This window comes from Ranitomeya imitator, chromosome 1 (assembly GCF_032444005.1).
Source record: "Ranitomeya imitator isolate aRanImi1 chromosome 1, aRanImi1.pri, whole genome shotgun sequence".
In the NCBI taxonomy this organism is placed as follows: domain Eukaryota; kingdom Metazoa; phylum Chordata; class Amphibia; order Anura; family Dendrobatidae; genus Ranitomeya; species Ranitomeya imitator.
This window is the reverse complement of record NC_091282.1, coordinates 1,216,028,993-1,216,052,853: the sequence shown is the minus strand read 5'-3', so window position 1 is coordinate 1,216,052,853 and position 23,861 is coordinate 1,216,028,993. Positions and strand designations below refer to the sequence as shown.

Here is a 23,861-nt window from a genome sequence, read left to right as displayed (position 1 = left end):
GAATAGTCTGCTGGAGGTTGTGCAGCCGAGGGGGCAATACAGCCATGAGACCCTTACCATGGAAGAGCATAGTAGTCATCCTTGACTTTTCAATCATATCAATCTGATAAAGTGACCGCAGGAGAAAAACGGTTTAGAGGCACGTTCAGCTCTGCTACATTTCAGCAGCTTATCTACTCCATTTAGACTAATCGCTCGTTATGTATATAACTCCTGTTTACGTCTGCCATGGGTCACAGAACATCTGGTGAGTGCATTTGATGGAATTAAAGTCTGCGTTATCCTACAGATTGTATGAGCGATGCTCAGCCCAATGCCGCCGAGCCTATTGGTGATATAGGTCACTGATCCGCTGGACTGCACTAATTATTAACAGATCCTATTATATGTAGAGGGGGGCTTGTCGGGGATCACATGTACCACCATGTTGGTGGCCACCGGTGGAGGACCGGCCACAGAAAGGGTTTGTGAACCTTGAGTTATACTATTATTATTATTTATATAGCACCATTAATTTCATGGTGCTGTACATGAGAAAGGGGTTACATACAGTTATAGATATCGTATGTATGTATCTGGGCAGGCGGTCGTTTCTGTCTCTCACCATGTCAATCTGATATAATCCTCGTACACCTGACTCTGATGATGGGAGGGACCATATGACAGTATATAATAAATCAGGGCCAAAGCTTACAGAGAAAAGAGGTCTCCATAGGATCAAAATAACTAAATCCTTAGATTAAAAAAGCCTAAAATATTTCAGGCCGGATATATGGAGGTTGTCATTTCCACCTTAGATAGTTTGAGATGTTTGGGGTCATTTCAGATGGTGGGGATTGTTGCAGTTTAGATTGTTGAGGAATGAAGTCCAATATGGAGGCTCCTTCCACAAAAACTAATGAAGGAAGACATACTGATATTCTGTAATCCTGAGGACCGCGCCTCATTACCCAGCAAAGACTGCTGCACAGCAAATTCTGCCACTTGTTGAGTAAGGGGCCCCTGAAGGATCCAAGTCTGTAGGACGAGACGCTGGAGCTGTCACAGGTTGGTGCAGATCCACAGAAGGTGTCCAGAGCTCCGGCTGACCACACAGTGAGAGACGCCTCCACCTCCAGAGCTCCGGCTGACCACACGGTGAGAGACGCCTCCACCTCCAGAGCTCCGGCTGACCACACGGTGAGAGACGCCTCCGGCTCCAGAGCTCCGGCTGACCACACAGTGAGAGACGCCTCCGGCTCCAGAGCTCCGGCTGACTACACAGTGAGAGACGCCTCCACCTCCAGAGCTCCGACTAACCACACGGTGAGAGACGCCTCCGGCTCCAGAGCTCCGGCTGACCACACAGTGAGAGACGCCTCCACCTCCAGAGCTCCGGCTGACCACACGGTGAGAGACGCCTCCACCTCCAGAGCTCCGGCTGACCACACGGTGAGAGACGCCTCCGGCTCCAGAGCTCCGGCTGACCACACGGTGAGAGACGCCTCCACCTCCAGAGCTCCGGCTGACCACACGGTGAGAGACGCCTCCACCTCCAGAGCTCCGGCTGACCACACGGTGAGAGACGCCTCCGGCTCCAGAGCTCCGGCTGACCACACAGTGAGAGACGCCTCCACCTCCAGAGCTCCGGCTGACCACACGGTGAGAGACGCCTCCACCTCCAGAGCTCCGGCTGACCACACGGTGAGAGACGCCTCCGGCTCCAGAGCTCCGGCTGACCACACAGTGAGAGACGCCTCCGGCTCCAGAGCTCCGGCTGACCACACAGTGAGAGACGCCTCCACCTCCAGAGCTCCGGCTGACCACACGGTGAGAGACGCCTCCACCTCCAGAGCTCCGGCTGACCACACGGTGAGAGACGCCTCCGGCTCCAGAGCTCCGGCTGACCACACGGTGAGAGACGCCTCCACCTCCAGAGCTCCGGCTGACCACACGGTGAGAGACGCCTCCGGCTCCAGAGCTCCGGCTGACCACACAGTGAGAGACGCCTCCACCTCCAGAGCTCCGGCTGACCACACGGTGAGAGACGCCTCCACCTCCAGAGCTCCGGCTGACCACACGGTGAGAGACGCCTCCGGCTCCAGAGCTCCGGCTGACCACACAGTGAGAGACGCCTCCGGCTCCAGAGCTCCGGCTGACTACACAGTGAGAGACGCCTCCACCTCCAGAGCTCCTGCTGACCACACGGTGAGAGACGCCTCCGGCTCCAGAGCTCCGGCTGACCACACGGTGAGAGACGCCTCCACCTCCAGAGCGACTGCTGACTACACAGTGAGAGACGCCTCCACCTCCAGAGCGACTGCTGACTACACAGTGAGAGACGCCTCCACCTCCAGAGCGACTGCTGACTACACGGTGAGAGACACCTCCAGCTCTAGAGCGACTGCTGACTACACGGTGAGAGACACCTCTGGCTCCAGAGCTCCTGCTGGCTACACGGTGAGAGACACCTCTGGCTCCAGAGCTCCTGCTGACTACACGGTGAGAGACACCTCTGGCTCCAGAGCTCCTGCTGACTACACGGTGAGAGACACCTCTGGCTCCAGAGCGACTGCTGACTACACGGTGAGAGACACCTCTGGCTCCAGAGCTCATGCTGACTACACGGTGAGAGACACCTCTGGCTCCAGAGCGACTGCTGACTACACGGTGAGAGACACCTCTGGCTCCAGAGCTCCTGCTGACTACACGGTGAGAGACACCTCTGGCTCCAGAGCTCCTGCTGACTACACGGTGAGAGACGCCTCCACCTCCAGAGCGACTGCTGACCACACAGTGAGAGACGCCTCCACCTCCAGAGCTCCGGCTGACCACACGGTGAGAGACGCCTCCGGCTCCAGAGCTCCGGCTGACCACACGGTGAGAGACGCCTCCGGCTCCAGAGCTCCGGCTGACCACACGGTGAGAGACGCCTCCACCTCCAGAGCGACTGCTGACTACACAGTGAGAGACGCCTCCACCTCCAGAGCGACTGCTGACTACACAGTGAGAGACGCCTCCACCTCCAGAGCGACTGCTGACTACACGGTGAGAGACACCTCCAGCTCTAGAGCGACTGCTGACTACACGGTGAGAGACACCTCCAGCTCCAGAGCTCCTGCTGACCACACAGTGAGAGACGCCTCCACCTCCAGAGCGACTGCTGACTACACAGTGAGAGACACCTCCACCTCCAGAGCTCCGGCTGACCACACGGTGAGAGACGCCTCCTCCTCCAGAGCTCCTGCTGACTACACGGTGAGAGACGCCTCCACCTCCAGAGCTCCTGCTGACTACACGGTAAGAGACGCCTCCGGCTCCAGAGCTCCGGCTGACCACACGGTGAGAGACACCTCTGGCTCCAGAGCTCCTGCTGACCACACGGTGAGAAACACCTCTGGCTCCAGAGCGACTGCTGACCACACAGTGAGAGACACCTCCACCTCCAGAGCTCCGGCTGACCACACAGTGAGAGACGCCTCCACCTCCAGAGCTCCGGCTGACCACACGGTGAGACACCTCTGGCTCCAGAGCTCCTGCTGACTACATGGTAAGAGATGCCTCCAGCTCCAGAGCTCCTGCTGACCACATGGTGAGAGATGCCTCCAGCTCCAGAGCGACTGCTGACTACACGGTGAGAGGCGCCTCCACCTCCAGAGCTCCGGCTGACCACACGGTGAGAGGCGCCTCCACCTCCAGAGCTCCAGCTGACTACACAGTGAGAGACGCCTCCACCTCCAGAGCGACTGCTGACTACACGGTGAGAGGCGCCTCCACCTCCAGAGCGACTGCTGACTACACGGTGAGAGACACCTCCAGCTCCAGAGCTCCTGCTGACCACACGGTGAGAGACACCTCCAGCTCCAGAGCGACTGCTGACTACACGGTGAGAGGCGCCTCCACCTCCAGAGCTCCAGCTGACCACACGGTGAGAGACGCCTCCACCTCCAGAGCTCCGGCTGACCACACGGTGAGAGACGCCTCCACCTCCAGAGCGACTGCTGACTACACAGTGAGAGGCGCCTCCACCTCCAGAGCGACTGCTGACTACACGGTGAGAGACACCTCCAGCTCCAGAGCTCCTGTTGACCACACGGTGAGAGACACCTCCAGCTCCAGAGCGACTGCTGACTACACGGTGAGAGGCGCCTCCACCTCCAGAGCTCCAGCTGACCACACTGTGAGAGACGCCTCCACCTCCAGAGCTCCGGCTGACCACACGGTGAGAGACGCCTCCACCTCCAGAGCGACTGCTGACTACACAGTGAGAGGCGCCTCCACCTCCAGAGCGACTGCTGACTACATGGTGAGAGACACCTCCGGCTCCAGAGCTCCAGCTGACCACACTGTGAGAGACGCCTCCACCTCCAGAGCTCCAGCTGACCACACTGTGAGAGACACCTCAACCTCCAGAGCGACTGCTGACTACACGGTGAGAGACGCCTCCACCTCCAGAGCGACTGCTGACTACATGGTGAGAGACGCCTCCACCTCCAGAGTGACTGCTGACTACACGGTGAGAGACACCTCCACCTCCAGAGCGACTGCTGACTACACGGTGAGAGACGCCTCCACCTCCAGAGCGACTGCTGACTACACGGTGAGAGACGCCTCCACCTCCAGAGCGACTGCTGACTACACGGTGAGAGACACCTCCACCTCCAGAGCGACTGCTGACTACACGGTGAGAGACGCCTCCACCTCCAGAGCGACTGCTGACTACACGGTGAGAGACGCCTCCACCTCCAGAGCGACTGCTGACTACACGGTGAGAGACACCTCCACCTCCAGAGCGACTGCTGACTACACGGTGAGAGACGCCTCCACCTCCAGAGCGACTGCTGACTACACGGTGAGAGACGCCTCCACCTCCAGAGCTCCTGCTGACTACACGGTGAGAGACGCCTCCACCTCCAGAGCGACTGCTGACTACATGATGAGAGACACCTCCACCTCCAGAGCGACTGCTGACTACACGGTGAGAGACGCCTCCACCTCCAGAGCGACTGCTGACTACACGGTGAGAGACACCTCTGGCTCCAGAGCTCCTGCTGACCACACGGTGAGAGACACCTCCAGCTCCAGAGCTCCTGCTGACCACACGGTGAGAGACACCTCCAGCTCCAGAGCGACTGCTGACTACACGGTGAGAGACGCCTCCAGCTCCAGAGCGACTGCTGACTACATGGTGAGAGACACCTCCGGCTCCAGAGCTCCAGCTGACCACACTGTGAGAGACGCCTCCACCTCCAGAGCGACTGCTGACTACACGGTGAGAGACGCCTCCACCTCCAGAGCGACTGCTGACTACACAGTGAGAGACACCTCTGGCTCCAGAGCTCCTGCTGACTACACAGTGAGAGACACCTCTGGCTCCAGAGCTCCTGCTGACTACACAGTGAGAGACACCTCCACCTCCAGAGCGACTGCTGACTACACAGTGAGAGACACCTCCACCTCCAGAGCTCCTGCTGACTACACAGTGAGAGACGCCTCCACCTCCAGAGCGACTGCTGACTACACAGTGAGAGACACCTCCACCTCCAGAGCGACTGCTGACTACACAGTGAGAGACACCTCCACCTCCAGAGCGACTGCTGACTACACAGTGAGAGACACCTCCACCTCCAGAGCGACTGCTGACTACACAGTGAGAGACGCCTCCACCTCCAGAGCGACTGCTGACCACACAGTGAGAGACACCTCCACCTCCAGAGCGACTGCTGACTACACAGTGAGAGACACCTCTGGCTCCAGAGCTCCTGCTGACTACACGGTGAGAGACACCTCTGGCTCCAGAGCTCCTGCTGACTACACGGTGAGAGACGCCTCCACCTCCAGAGCGACTGCTGACTACACAGTGAGAGACACCTCTGGCTCCAGAGCTCCTGCTGACTACACAGTGAGAGACACCTCCACCTCCAGAGCTCCTGCTGACTACACGGTGAGAGACACCTCCACCTCCAGAGCGACTGCTGACTACACAGTGAGAGACACCTCCACCTCCAGAGCGACTGCTGACTACACAGTGAGAGACACCTCTGGCTCCAGAGCTCCTGCTGACTACACAGTGAGAGACACCTCTGGCTCCAGAGCTCCTGCTGACTACACAGTGAGAGACGCCTCCACCTCCAGAGCGACTGCTGACTACACAGTGAGAGACGCCTCCACCTCCAGAGCTCCTGCTGACCACACAGTGAGAGACACCTCCACCTCCAGAGCTCCTGCTGACTACACGGTGAGAGACACCTCTGGCTCCAGAGCTCCTGCTGACTACACGGTGAGAGACACCTCTGGCTCCAGAGCTCCTGCTGACTACACGGTGAGAGACGCCGCCGGCTCCAGAGCGACTGCTGACTACACAGTGAGAGACACCTCCACCTCCAGAGCGACTGCTGACTACACAGTGAGAGACACCTCCACCTCCAGAGCGACTGCTGACTACACAGTGAGAGACGCCTCCACCTCCAGAGCTCCTGCTGACTACACGGTGAGAGACACCTCTGGCTCCAGAGCTCCTGCTGACTACACGGTGAGAGACACCTCTGGCTCCAGAGCTCCTGCTGACTACACAGTGAGAGACACCTCCACCTCCAGAGCGACTGCTGACTACACGGTGAGAGACGCCTCCACCTCCAGAGCTCCGGCTGACCACACGGTGAGAGGTGCCTCCACCTCCAGAGCTCCTGCTGACTACACGGTGAGAGACGCCGCCGGCTCCAGAGCTCCTGCTGACTACACGGTGAGAGGCGCCTCCACCTCCAGAGCTCCGGCTGACTACATGGTGAGAGACGCCGCCGGCTCCAGAGCTCCTGCTGACTACACGGTGAGAGGTGCCTCCACCTCCAGAGCTCCTGCTGACTACACGGTGAGAGATGCCGCCGGCTCCAGAGCTCCGGCTGACTACACAGTGAGAGACGCCGCCGGCTCCAGAGCTCCGGCTGACTACACAGTGAGAGACGCCGCCGGCTCCAGAGCTCCTGCTGACTACACAGTGAAAGTCGCCTGGAGGTTCATATCTCTTGCTGACTACATGGTGAGAGAAACCTCCGGCTCCAGTGCTCTGTGGGATCCTCTCACCATGTGAGTCCAAGAAGGGAAGGGATGAAAAGTTTCGGAGGCCAGAACTTCCACTAGCTATTTCAATCCCAAAACCTATTAACCCTTCACATGATTCTTCCACTAATCTTGGTGAAGGTGCCCACTCCAGTCAGAACTTTTAGCGACTTGTTGTCTTCACTAGGAATCATTATAAGGAACACAGGGACCGGTCTGGTTTTATTACAAGTCTTGTGGCTTTTTTGAAGAGTCAATATTGACTTAGGTTTCAAAACTTGGATGTGACAAGAGCAAGTGTTTTACCCAGAGATTTGCAAGTTCCTTCTTCTGGGCGTTTTCTGATGGGTCCTTCATGCAGTTTCCACAGCAGAATCCACCAGACAAACACGCCATGCACACATGCTGTAAAGGATGATTGCTTCCAGTACCAGGCGCTGGAGTTCATTCTCTCTGAAGAGAGGACTTGCATAAAAATAATGACTGTCACAGACATTCCCGTTTCTTGGATTAACCCCGTAAGGACCCTAGGTATTTCGTTGTTTGAGTCTCCGTGTTTTTGCTCCCCTTCTTCCCACCTCGATAACTTTGTTATTTTTCTGTCAATATGGCCATGTGAGGACTTGTTTTTTGCGGGACGAGTTGTACTTTTGAAATACATGATTGGTTTACCATATAGTGTACTGGAAAATGGGGAAAAAAATTCTAAGAGCAGTGAAATTGCAAGAGAAGTGCAATTCTACAACCCCTGGCAAAAATTATGGAATCAGCGGCCTTGGAGGATGTTCATTCAGTTGTTTAATTTTGTAGAAAAATAGCAGATCACAGACATGGCACAAAACTAACGTAATTTCAAATGGCAACTTTCTGGCTTTAAGAAACAATAAAAGAAATCAAGAACAAAAAATGTGGTACCTCTTGAAGCTCATCAAGAGAATGCCAAGAGTGTGCAAAGCAGTCATCAAAGCAAAAGGTGGCTACTGTGAAGAACCTAGAATATAAGACATAATTTCAGCTGTTTCACACTTTTTTGTTAAGTATATAATTCCACATGTGCTAATTCATAGTTTTGATGCCTTTAGTGTGAATGTACAATTTTCATAGTTATGAAAATACAGAAAAATCTTTAAATGAGAACGTGTGTCCAAACTTTTGGTCTGTACTGTATGTCTCTTGATGAACCCTCTGTAGTGCCATGGGCTAGATTCACATTGCGTTAAGTACATTCCGTTAAACGGATCCGTTAAACGCATGTACAGGAAAGAGCCAAATTTGTTGAAAATTTGGCTTCACGTTAACGCTAGTGTTAACACACGTGACTGCATTTATGTCATTCTGATGTCCGTTCGTGAAGCATCCGTTTGTCTGCGTTTGGCACTGTCAATAAAGTTGTTCTCATTTTTTTTTTTCCTTTTGTCAGCGTCGGGTGTGGGTGCATATGCATTCACCATTTTGAAAGCATTGAGTGAACTTCTGCTAGTAAGATGTTTGTGTCTGAGCTCGTTAGATTTCGCTTGATGCAGTTGCGACTTCGGCAGAGGAAGCGTATTTCTCAAAGGAAATATTGGATCCATGAAGTGAATTTCTTGCGGAATACATATGGTGCCTTTCACACCCTGTATGTGCAGCTTCGGGATCATCCCTTCAAATTCCAACGCTATCTACGGATGTCCATTGAGACCTTTGATGTTCTGCTCTCGCATGTGAAGGATGAGATACATCATCAGCGCAGCACTTTCCGTGAAAGCATCTGTGCGGAGCAACGTTTAGTGGTGACTCTGAGGTAATTATCATTTTTTTTAACATTCTTCTATTGACAAAGACAAGATGTAATTTATCATGGGGCTTAATTATGCACATTTAAAATCCTAACAATATATATATTTTTTTCTTTGTGATTGCCGACAGATATCTGGCTACCGGAGAATCTTTTGCGTCACTGCATTTTCAATTTAGACTTGGGAAGTCAATCATTTGCCAACTGGTTCGGGAAACTTGTGATGCCATTTGGAACAACTTGCAACCACTTGTGCTACCAACACCGACATCAGAAATGTGGCTAGCGATTTCCCAACATTTCGAGGATGTGGCTAATTTCCCCAATTGCATTGGTGCCGTGGACGGCAGGCACATTCGGATTCAGAAACCAGCGCATAGTGGCTCACTATACTATAACTATAAAAAATACTTTTCTATTGTATTGATGGCTATTGCGGATGCTAGATACAGTTTTGTTGCTGTGGATATTGGTGCTTATGGCCGGACGAACGGTTCCAGAGTCTTCAGAGACTCCAACATGGGGAGATGTTTGTACAGCAACAACTTTAACATACTCTCAGCACGACCTCTTCTGGGGACCGAAGGCCCAAGTTTGCCCTATGTTTTAGTTGGGGATGAGGCGTTCCAACTCGGACAAAATCTCCTAAAGCCGTACTCAAGCCGTAGTCTAAACTCCACCAGCCGCATTTTTAATTATCGCTTGAGCCGGGCAAGACGTTATGTGGAGTGTGCCTTTAGTATGTTGACCTTAAAATGGCGAATCTTACTAACTTGCATGCAACTGCAACCTGAAAATGTGGACGGTGTAGTGAAGGCGTGCATCTGTCTGCATAATTTTGTTTCCAGACATGAACCCCAGGTGGTTGACCCCGATGACTGTGATTTGAACCTCATCAGCATAGATTCGACTGCTGTTCGGTCTACTGTTGAAATACTGAGGATTCGTGATCAATTTGCTAATTACTTCACACATGAAGGCCTTGTTCCATGGCAAGACATACACGTGTGAAAATGTTGAAGCCTGATGTTATAGCCTGATGTTATTGGTGAAATGTGTGGGGCAATTTTTGTTTGTTTGAGTTCCCATAACCTTATTTATCTAGGGTAAAAAGTTAAAGTCATATTATGTAGTGTAAAAAGTTAGTCATACAAGAATATGAAATTTTAATGTCACAGTTTACTATAAATCATAGAAAATATTCCAACCTCAGTGTTGCTAGACATGTTTAACATATGATATTCCATAGGGATGAACAAAAACATACACAAAAAATTGGGTGAAATGAAATTAAACACAAAAACTGTAAACGCAGTAATTGCACCTGGCTGGGGTCAGTGAACAGTACTATAGACTTTGGTATTGCGCGGGCGTATTGTCTGCCCAACTGTATGATGGACTGCTACATTGCCTCTGCTGTTCCATGCTCGGTTCACCCCGGCCTCTGTATTGAGGGTTGTAGGCCGGCATGTCCATACTTCTTGTTCTCGAGGAAGTGGGTTCCTGGGGGCCCAAAAGTAGGTCATTCAGTCTTTGCCTAAACATAAGGTTTCTGTGTGCCGGGATATTTTGAGCTACAGGCACATAGGACAAAAAAAGGAGCTTCCAGTCATTTGCTGCATATACAGACTCGCGGGATTGCAAGTCGGTAATTTCCCACCTCAGGTGTCTGAGTTCACTGCGACACATGTCCTCTACCCGTTGGAGTCCATCGACAATTATGGCATCAGCTTCATCTTTTCGTGATGCTCGCTTGCGTCCATGCTGTGCTCACACCAGAAGCCACAGTGCTTCTCTCCACAGATCGTGGCTCGCTCATGCCAGACACATCTTCAGCGCCCGTCTGCCGGCTTGGTTCCAGTGGAGATGGCTCCGGTTCCTCTGCCTCTCTAGGCGCAGCAGTACTGCATATCATGCTGTAACCAAAAAAAATAATTTAATTATTTTAATTTAAACTCTTTTGTCTCACACACCTAAATCTTTTTACTTACGAGCGCTGAGACAAAGTTTTTTGCAGAAACAACAATTGCTCGTAATGCACATAAGTGGTGACCCGTTTGCCACCAGATCCACTGGGTGTGCTTTGGCTGTTGCGGAAGTCACGGACAAAGCGATCCCTAATAGATCTCCAACGGGTATGGACAGGATCGGCTTTAAAGTATTAAAAAAATGAGATAAATAGATGATAGATAGTAGATAAATAGAATAGATAGATAGTTAATAGATAGTAGAAAAATAGTATTTTTTTTTGTAAGCTTTTTAGTAGATTTAAAAAAAAATAAATTACAAAATATGTTTGACTGTTTGCAATCTTTACATTTTGCAAGTTAACTTCAACAATATTTACCAATTATTAGGCTAGTTTCACACTTGCGTTTCAAAACGCATGCATTTAAAAAAAAAATGCATGGTGAAAAAACGCATGTAAATGTGTGCAAACGCTGCGTTTTTTTGACGCATGCGTTTTTGCATGTGGTGAAAAAAACGCGGCGTTTTGGCGCGTTTACATGCATTTTTTCATGCGCTTGCGTTTTTTATAAACATGCTGAGAAATATGTGACAGCTGCCAATCATCAAAATAAAGTAAAAAACCCACTATAAACAGAAATAGTTAGGGTTAGGGGTAGGGTTAGGGGTAGGGATCATAACCCTAACCCTAAAGGGATCCTAACCCTAACCCTACCCCTAACCTTAAGCCTAAAGGGATCCTAACCCTAACCCTAAAGGGATTAGGGTTAGGGTTAGGGGTAGGGTTAGGGTTAGGATCCCTTTAGGGTTAGGGTTAGGATCCCTTTATCACCTTTATGGTGGGGGGTGGCATATCAGTGTGTTTTCTTTTTTTAAAAAAATAAAAACGCATGTGTTTTTAACGCAAACAAACGCATGTGCTTAAAACGCATGCATTTACATAGACATCAATAGGTTTTTTTGCCGCAAAACGCATGCGTTTTTTCGCGGCAAAACAAATGTCGCAAAAATTACTACATGTTGCATTTCTGCAACACAACGCATGCAGAGGAAAAACGCATGTGTTGCAAAAACGCATCAAAACGCATGCAAAAAAACGCATGCGTTTTTAATGTTAAATATAGGGGAAAAAAACGCATGCGTGAAACCAGCCTTAGAGGATGCCGACTTCTCCATATATCGTGGCGGGTCAAAATGGCATATGATTTTATCCCACAACTTCCTACTTTTGACTGTCGTGGTGGGAGCTGTCGCTTTGGTCCCATATGGATGGATTGGCTTCCACTAGAGTGATCAGCGTCTCGTTATGAATGTCCAACGGCTCTTCGTCAACCACAATTCTTTTTTTTTTTGCTGGGCGGCTTGGACTATGTAAACACAAAACATTATATTGAAAGATTAAATTTCACTGGATGGATAGATAGATAGATAGATACAGTTGATAGATAGTAGATAGATACAGTTGATGGATAGATAGATAGATAGATAGATAGATAGATAGATAGATAGATAGATAGATAGATACAGTTGATAGATAGTAGATAGATAGTTTATAGATATAGTAGATAGATATTGGATAGGTTTTTTTGTTTTTTTGTGTGTCAAAAGGGAACATTAATAGCGTGATATTTACCGCTGGTAGGTGTGGCGACGACAGGCGGCGACGCTGTTTTTTTTTCTTCTGTCCTCCTTGATCAACAACCTATGGTGTAGTTAAAAAACAAAACAAAAAAAAATTACAATTCTTGTATCAATAAATTTATGCGTGAAAAACACAAAATGTGTGCCATGTACCTTTGTCGTTTTTGCCTGTTTCTTGGGGGGGACCTTGCTGGCTCAGGCTCCGAAGACTCCTATTTGCAATAAAAACATGATTACATGTAATTACCTCAATACACTGGAGGGACACACAACATTATTGTGCAAGCCTACCGTTTGGGACGAGAACACCGCAGACACGCTGCTGCTGCTGCTTCCATCACTGTCCGACATCTGCGTGCAAACAAAGCAATACATTAGTACACACACATCCGACGGGCACTACACACTCCCATGATGTATACAGAGATATATAATATATAGAATTGTACTTACATTGCCTCTGATCGCTTGCAAGACTCTGTCTGCAGGCGTCTGGAAAATGTGTGCTAGGGACACTCCTCCTAAATGGCCGAAATCAGATTTCCTGTCACATGACCACATGGACCACCCTCAAACGCTATTCAAACGTGTGGTTCTATTTGGAAATTTTGCATGATTTGCGTCTGGCTGCGTTTGCCATAGCCTTCTATGGCAGAATTAACGCTTCTGTTAGTATTGCGTTAGCTTGACCGGACCCGAAAACGCTGCAAGCCGCGTTCCAAGGTCCGTCATAAAAAAACATAATGTGACAAACGCATGTCAGTTTTGGCATGCGTCACGATGCGTCAGACAATGCAAGTCTATGGGCGCGTTAATATGTCCGTTATATTGCGTTTTGACTACTTAAAAACGTGTCCATTAGACGGACTCACCTAGTGCAATGTGAACCTAGCCTTATCCTCCAGGCACCTTTGTAAGGTCTGGGAGGCCTGAAAACAGCCCCAGTCTGTCTGACTACCCCTGGACATAAAGAGGGGGCTGGGGAGGACAGGAGCTGGAAGTCAGATCCCGTGTGGTGAGGATGGTGTGAACACAGCACCAAAGAGAGAAAGGGAAGAATATGGACCATTTTTATCCTCTGTCTGCTGGATTATTGGACTCATCTCCTTGGACATTTACTGAACTGCGCTCGTGTTCTGAACAATTGTATCCTCAGCATGGTGGATGGTTTATGTTTTAGTTTTGCCTATAATAAAGGTCTTGGGATTATTCACACTTCCCTTGAACTGTTGGTTGTGTGGTATCGGAGAAGGACCCCGTGAACCTGCCCCTAAGTAAAAGAATATAACTACTATAATACTGCTCCTATATACAAGAATATAACTACTATAATACTGCCCCTATGTACAAGAATATAACCACTATAATACTGCTCCTATGTACAAGAATATAACTACTATAATACTGCCCCTATGTACAAGAATATAACTACTATAATACTGCCCCTATGTACAAGAATATAACTACTATAATACTGCCCCTATGTACAAGAATATAACTACTATAATACTGCTCCTATATACAAGAATATAACTACTATAATACTGCCCCTATGTACAAGAATATAACTACTATAATACTGCCCCTATGTACAAGAATATAACCACTATAATACTGCCCCTATGTACAAGAATATAACCACTATAATACTGCTCCTATGTACAAGAATATAACTACTATAATACTGCTCCTATGTACAAGAATATAACTACTATAATACTGCCCCTATGTACAAGAATATAACTACTATAATACTGCCCCTATGTACAAGAATATAACCACTATAATACTGCTCCTATGTACAAGAATATAACTACTATAATACTGCCCCTATGTACAAGAATATAACTACTATAATACTGCCCCTATGTACAAGAATATAACTACTATAATACTGCCCCTATGTACAAGAATATAACTACTATAATACTGCCCCTATGTACAAGAATATAACCACTATAATACTGCTCCTATGTACAAGAATATAACTACTATAATACTGCCCCTATGTACAAGAATATAACTACTATAATACTGCCCCTATGTACAAGAATATAACTACTATAATACTGCCCCTATGTACAAGAATATAACTACTATAATACTGCTCCTATGTACAAGAATATAACTACTATAATACTGCTCCCTATGTACAAGAATATAACTACTATAATACTGCCCCTATGTACAAGAATATAACTACTATAATACTGCCCCTATGTACAAGAATATAACTACTATAATACTGCTCCCTATGTACAAGAATATAACTGCTATAATACTGCCCCTATGTACAAGAATATAACTACTATAATACTGCTCCTATGTACAAGAATATAACTACTATAATACTGCTCCTATGTACAAGAATATAACTACTATAATACTGCTCCCTATGTACAAGAATATAACTGCTATAATACTGCCCCTATGTACAAGAATATAACTACTATAATACTGCCCCTATGTACAAGAATATAACTACTATAATACTGCTCCTATGTACAAGAATATAACTACTATAATACTGCTCCCTATGTACAAGAATATAACTACTATAATACTGCCCCTATGTACAAGAATATAACTACTATAATACTGCCCCCTATGTACAGGACTATAACTACTATAATACTGCTCCCTATGTACAAGAATATAACTACTATAATACTGCCCCCTATCTACAAGAATATAACTACTATAATACTGCCCCTATGTACAAGAATATAACTACTATAATACTGCCCCTATGTACAAGAATATAACTACTATAATACTGCCCCTATGTACAAGAATATAACTACTATAATACTGCCCCTATGTACAAGAATATAACTACTATAATACTGCTCCTATGTACAAGAATATAACTACTATAATACTGCTCCCTATGTACAAGAATATAACTACTATAATACTGCCCCTATGTACAAGAATATAACTACTATAATACTGCCCCCTATGTACAAGAATATAACTACTATAATACTGCTCCCTATGTACAAGAATATAACTACTATAATACTGCCCCTATGTACAAGAATATAACTACTATAATACTGCCCCCTATGTACAGGACTATAACTACTATAATACTGCTCCCTATGTACAAGAATATAACTACTATAATACTGCCCCCTATCTACAAGAATATAACTACTATAATACTGCCCCTATGTACAAGAATATAACTACTATAATACTGCTCCTATGTACAAGAATATAACTACTATAATACTGCCCCTATGTACAAGAATATAACTACTATAATACTGCCCCTATGTACAAGAATATAACTACTATAATACTGCTCCTATGTACAAGAATATTACCACTATAATACTGCTCCTATGTACAAGAATATAACTACTATAATACTGCCCCTATGTACAAGAATATAACTACTATAATACTGCCCCTATGTACAAGAATATAACTACTATAATACTGCCCCTATGTACAAGAATATAACTACTATAATACTGCTCCTATGTACAAGAATATAACTACTATAATACTGCTCCCTATGTACAAGAATATAACTACTATAATACTGCCCCTATGTACAAGAATATAACTACTATAATACTGCCCCCTATGTACAAGAATATAACTGCTATAATACTGCTCCCTATGTACAAGAATATAACTGCTATAATACTGCCCCTATGTACAAGAATATAACTACTATAATACTGCTCCTATGTACAAGAATATAACTACTATAATACTGCTCCTATGTACAAGAATATAACTACTATAATACTGCTCCCTATGTACAAGAATATAACTGCTATAATACTGCCCCTATGTACAAGAATATAACTACTATAATACTGCTCCTATGTACAAGAATATAACTACTATAATACTGCCCCTATGTACAAGAATATAACTACTATAATACTGCCCCTATGTACAAGAATATAACTACTATAATACTGCTCCTATGTACAAGAATATAACTACTATAATACTGCTCCCTATGTACAAGAATATAACTACTATAATACTGCCCCTATGTACAAGAATATAACTACTATAATACTGCCCCCTATGTACAGGACTATAACTACTATAATACTGCTCCCTATGTACAAGAATATAACTACTATAATACTGCCCCCTATCTACAAGAATATAACTACTATAATACTGCCCCTATGTACAAGAATATAACTACTATAATACTGCCCCTATGTACAAGAATATAACTACTATAATACTGCCCCTATGTACAAGAATATAACTACTATAATACTGCCCCTATGTACAAGAATATAACTACTATAATACTGCTCCTATGTACAAGAATATAACTACTATAATACTACTCCCTATGTACAAGAATATAACTACTATAATACTGCCCCTATGTACAAGAATATAACTACTATAATACTGCCCCCTATGTACAAGAATATAACTACTATAATACTGCTCCCTATGTACAAGAATATAACTACTATAATACTGCCCCTATGTACAAGAATATAACTACTATAATACTGCCCCCTATGTACATGACTATAACTACTATAATACTGCTCCCTATGTACAAGAATATAACTACTATAATACTGCCCCCTATCTACAAGAATATAACTACTATAATACTGCCCCTATGTACAAGAATATAACTACTATAATACTGCTCCTATGTACAAGAATATAACTACTATAATACTGCCCCTATGTACAAGAATATAACTACTATAATACTGCCCCTATGTACAAGAATATAACTACTATAATACTGCCCCTATGTACAAGAATATAACTACTATAATACTGCTCCTATGTACAAGAATATAACTACTATAATACTGCTCCCTATGTACAAGAATATAACTACTATAATACTGCCCCTATGTACAAGAATATAACTACTATAATACTGCCCCCTATGTACAAGAATATAACTACTATAATACTGCCCCTATGTACAAGAATATAACTACTATAATACTGCCCCTATGTACAAGAATATAACTACTATAATACTGCTCCTATGTACAAGAATATAACTGCTATAATACTGCCCCCTTTGTACAAGAATATAACTACTATAATACTGCCCCTATGTACAAGAATATAACTACTATAATACTGCCCCTATGTACAAGAATATAACTACTATAATGCTGCCCCTATGTACAAGAATATAACTACTATAATACTGCCCCTATGTACAAGAATATAACTACTATAATACTGCTCCTATGTACAAGAATATAACTACTATAATACTGCCCCTTATGTACATGAATATAACTACTATAATACTGCTCCTATGTACAAGAATATAACTATTATAATACTGCCCCTATGTACAAGAATATAACTGCTATAATACTGTTCCTATGTACATGAATATAACTACTATAATACTGCCCCTATGTACAAGAATATAACTACTGTAATACTGCTCCTATGTACAAGAATATAACTACTATAATACTGCTCCTATGTACAAGAATATAACTACTATAATACTGCCCATGTACAAGAATATAACTACTATAATACTGACCCCTATGTACAAGAATATAACTACTATAATACTGCTCCTATGTACAAGAATATAACTACTATAATACTGCCTCTATGTACATGAATATAACTACTATAATACTGCTCCTATGTACAAGAATATAACTACTATAATACTGCCCCTATGTACATGAATATAACTACTATAATACTGCCCCATGTACAAAAATATAACTACTATAATACTGCCCCTATGTACAGGAATATAACTACTATAATACTGCTCCTATGTACAAGAATATAACTACTATAATACTGCCCCTATGTACATGAATATAACTACTATAATACTGCCCCATGTACAAAAATATAACTGCTATAATACTGCCCCTATGTACAGGAATATAACTACTATAATACTGCTCCTATGTACAAGAATATAACTACTATAATACTGCTCCTATGTACAAGAATATAACTACTATAATACTGCTCCTATGTACAAGAATATAACTACTATAATACTGCCCCTATGTACAAGAATATAACTGCTATAATACTGTTCCTATGTACATGAATATAACTACTATAATACTGCCCCTATGTACAAGAATATAACTACTGTAATACTGCTCCTATGTACAAGAATATAACTACTATAATACTGCTCCTATGTACAAGAATATAACTACTATAATACTGCCCATGTACAAGAATATAACTACTATAATACTGACCCCTATGTACAAGAATATAACTACTATAATACTGCTCCTATGTACAAGAATATAACTACTATAATACTGCCTCTATGTACATGAATATAACTACTATAATACTGCTCCTATGTACAAGAATATAACTACTATAATACTGCCCCTATGTACATGAATATAACTACTATAATACTGCCCCATGTACAAAAATATAACTACTATAATACTGCCCCTATGTACAGGAATATAACTACTATAATACTGCTCCTATGTACAAGAATATAACTACTATAATACTGCCCCTATGTACATGAATATAACTACTATAATACTGCCCCATGTACAAAAATATAACTGCTATAATACTGCCCCTATGTACAGGAATATAACTACTATAATACTGCTCCTATGTACAAGAATATAACTACTATAATACTGCTCCTATGTACAAGAATATAACTACTATAATACTGCTCCTATGTACAAGAATATAACTACTATAATACTGCCCCTATGTACAAGAATATAACTACTATAATACTGCCTCTATGTACATGAATATAACTACTATAATACTGCTCCTATGTACAAGAATATAACTACTATAATACTGCCCCTATGTAGAGGAATATAACTACTATAATACTGCCCCTATGTACAAGAATATAACTACTATAATACTGCCCCTATGTACATGAATATAACTACTATAATACTGCTCCCTACGTACAAGAATATAACTACTATAATACTGCCCCTATGTACATGAATATAACTACTATAATACTGCTCCCTACGTACAAGAATATAACTACTATAATACTGCCCCTATGTACAAGAATATAACTACTATAATACTGCCCCTATGTACAAGAATATAACTACTATAATACTGCCCCTATGTACAAGAATATAACTACTATAATACTGCTCCTATGTACAAGAATATAACTACTATAATACTGCCCCTATGTACAAGAATATAACTACTATAATACTGCCCCTATGTACAAGAATATAACTACTATAATACTGCCCCTATGTACAAGAATATAACTACTATAATACTGCTCCTATGTACAAGAATATAACTTCTATAATACTGCCCCTATGTACAAGAATATAACTACTATAATACTGCCCCTATGTACAAGAATATAACTACTATAATACTGCTGCTATGTACAAGAATATAACTACTATAATACTGCTCCTATGTACAAGAATATAACTACTATAATACAAGACTCACAACACGAGGGAAAAAAGGAGGAAAAAAACCTCCACTATTCTAGAAAAGACACCGCAGAAAAACAGGCAAAGGTGCTTACCTTTCTAGTAGTGATAAGTGAATATACTCGTTGCTCGGGTGATCACCGAGTATTTGTAACTACTCAGAGATTTAGTTTTCATCGCTGCAGCTGAATGATTTATGGCTTCTAGCCAGCTTGATTAGATGTGGGGATTCCCTAGCAACCAGGCATCCCCCACATGTACTCAGGCTGGCTAGAAGCCAGTAAATCCTTCAGCTGCAGCGATGAAAACTAAATCTCTGAAAAATACTCGGAGATCACCCGAGCGTTCTCTGGGAAACCCGAGCAATGAGTTCACTCGCTCATCACTACTGTCTAGGCCTCAAATCACATGCATTATCATGGAGTAAAGATGGCGACTCCACAGGTGGGGTAATACCAATGAGACAGCCAGCCTGCTGTCAGGGATAGGCTGTGATCCCGATGCTGTGCATTCTCGGTGTATGCACTGGTGTGCCAAGTGGCCAATCCCTGACAGCAGGCTGGCTGTCTCATTGGTATTACCCCACCTGTGGAGTCGCCATCTTTACTCCATGATAGTGCATTTGACTTGTTGCCTAGACAGGTAAACAGATTTGCCGATTTTTCAGTGTTTTATTTCTATAATACAAGACTTTCTCTTTTTGTGCTCCTTAGGTCCAGCCCCCGCCGCTGTCCAGGAGGGCCAGTGCATTTGCTCCAGTAACAGCAGCTCTGCGTCGGTTCCCATGTCCGCCTGGATCCTGTTGAGTTCCCGCGTCTCCTCCATTCTCCTCGCTCTCCTTGTTTTGTTTGGGATCCACTTTAAGAACAGGAATCGGTCACAGAGAAGGACCTTGAGGACGTTACCAACAAACCGGCGCCGGTGGTGAGAGCCTGAACCATCTACATGGAGTGGACCGTCGATGGAGACCGATAATGGAAGAGCCGACGATGAGGTCTCCTCTGCCAGAAGGAGATGAATGAGCGGAAAAATCCAAATTTATGTACAATCTACGACAGCCGTCACTCCAGCTCTCAGAGCTGTCAACTAACTGATCCAGACACAAAAATCAGCCGAAACAATATGTAATAACATCAGAGAAGATATAGACTATATAAAGAGCAGTACACCAAGCAATGCCCAGGTTATACCGGCTGCACATATAGAATTATATAAAGGAGATGCCCAGGTTATACCGGCTGTACATATATAATTATATACAGGAGATGCCCAGGTTATACCGGCTGTACATATATAATTATATACAGGAGATGCCCAGGTTATATCAGCTGTACATATATAATTATATGCAGGAGATGCCCAGGTTATACCAGCTGTACATATATAACTATACACAGGAGATGCCCAGGTTATACCGGCTGTACATATATAATTATATACAGGAGATGCCCAGGTTATACCGGCTGTACATATATAATTATATACAGGAGATGCCCAGGTTATACCGGCTGTACATATATAACTATACACAGGAGATGCCCAGGTTATACCAGCTGTACATATATAATTATATACAGGAGATGCCCAGGTTATACTAGCTGTACATATATAATTATATACAGGAGATGCCCAGGTTATACCAGCTGTACATATATAATTATATACAGAAGATGCCCAGGTTATACCGGCTGTACATATATAACTATACACAGGAGATGCCCAGGTTATACCAGCTGTACATATATAATTATATACAGGAGATGCCCAGGTTATACCAGCTGTAAATATATAATTATATACAGGAGATGCCCAGGTTATACCGGCTGTACATATATAACTATACACAGGAGATGCCCAGGTTATACCAGCTGTACATATATAATTATATACAGGAGATGCCCAGGTTATACCAGCTGTACATATATAATTATATGCAGGAGATGAGATGCCCAGGTTATATCAGCTGTACTGTACATATATAATTATATACAGGAGATGCCCAGGTTATACCAGCTGTACATATATAATTATATACAGGAGATGCCCAGGTTATACCAGCTGTACATATATAATTATATACAGGAGATGCCCAGGTTATACCGGCTGTACATACAGTATATAACTATACACAGGAGATGCCTAGGTTATACCAGCTGTACATATATAATTATATACAGGAGATGCCCAGGTTATACCAGCTGTACATATATAATTATATGCAGGAGATGAGATGCCCAGGTTATATCAGCTGTACTGTACATATATAATTATATACAGGAGATACCCAGGTTATACCAGCTGTACATATATAATTATATACAGGAGATGCCCAGGTTATACCGGCTGTACATATATAACTATACACAGGAGATGCCCAGGTTATACCAGCTGTACATATATAATTATATACAGGAGATGCCCAGGTTATACCAGCTGTACATATATAATTATATGCAGGAGATGAGATGCCCAGGTTATATCAGCTGTACTGTACATATATAATTATATACAGGAGATACCCAGGTTATACCAGGGGCAGTCTAATAACCATGTAGAAGTATATAAGGGGACAATACAGGAGATACCCAGGTCCTACCAGCTGTACATATATAAGTTTGTTAAAGATAAACATCCGGGGAAATCGTGCAGATCCTATTGCTGACACCATTTGTCAAGGGAACAACACTTTGCTGCCTCCAATCTTCATGGACAATTACACAACAGACTGACCTGCGATGGCCGACGTCACGGCTGTTTTCACTACTAGGCCAGTTATTGCGGGGGGGGGGGATTACACCTCCAAATCCAACACATAGAATATACAGCTCTGGCAAAAATTAAGAGACCACCACATCAAAGCCCTGTCATGGCCGCCGAATCTCCAGGCCTGAACCCCACTGAAAACCTCTGGAATGATGAATAGTCACAAGCCATCACACAAAGAAGAACTGCTAACATTATTGTACCAGGAGCGGCATACGGTCACCCAAAAGCAGTATGAAAGACTGGTGGAAAGCTGCCCAGACACATGAAAGCTGGGATTAAATATCATGGTTATGTTGGCAGATATGCAACAGATACAGAATTACTTGTGTGCAGGAGGAGTTTACACTTTTCTGACAGTAGATGGCGATGTTGTTACTGTTATATGCTTAGTTGAATGTAATGCATATACTTGTTGTACTTTGGTTTCACTTTCTCTCTGGTAAAAGGTCCTTCAGACTTCCTGTTATGCTGTATTAAGAAGCTGATGCATGTACCTCATTTTCTGTGCAGATAAAAGTTGAATTACCCCCTATAATCTACTCTCACAAGTTTCTTCTGCGACCAAACTATGCAACAGGTTATTCCACAAAATATTGATTTCTGAACTCTTCCTGAGTTAAAACATTTGTATTGTTGTTTCTAAATTATTATGAACTTGTTTTTTTTGCATTATTTCAGGTCTGAAAGCACTGGATTTTTTTTATTTTGACCATTTTTCTTTTTCAGAAAAAAATACAAAATTTATTGCTTGGAACTTCGGAGACATGTTGTCAGTAGTTTATAGAATAAAAGAACTATTTACATTTTACTCAAAAATATATCTATAAAGAGAAAAATCGGACAAACATTTTGCAGTGGTCTCTTGATTTTTGCCAGATTTGTATATACATACCCCGGTGTGTCACTGCCAACTCCACAATAACACAGAAGAACCACCACTATCTGCTTCCACCAATTGTCTACACAGGCCGATTGGACACCCGTTGCAGGTAGAGTATGGCTTCAGAGTGCGGTTTACAGAGCAAGAGGAACAGAGCTATTAAGTTTTATATATTTAGTCCGAAAAGTAGGCAGTATTTATAAAAATATACAAAGAAGATACAAAATGGACAAAACAATTCAGTATATACTGCAGAATTACATAAAAGAAATAAACAACAGAAGAGCACGAAACCCGCCATCATGGAAATGGCGCAGACCATAGTGTAGGGAAGCACGACTTTTTTAGG

At 43.9% G+C, this 23,861-nt stretch overlaps 1 protein-coding gene across 1 annotated transcript in view; it reads left to right on the top strand.

The window, feature by feature from the left end:
- Nucleotides 1-23,167, top strand: part of LOC138657317 (uncharacterized) — a 108,198-nt gene extending 85,031 nt beyond the window's left edge. The window contains exon 4 of the mRNA XM_069745030.1: nt 20,580-23,167. Within this exon, the coding sequence (XP_069601131.1) occupies nt 20,580-20,794 (215 nt within the window). The 3' untranslated portion in view covers nt 20,795-23,167. The remainder of the gene's footprint in view (nt 1-20,579) is intronic.
- Nucleotides 23,168-23,861: the final 694 nt, after the last annotated feature.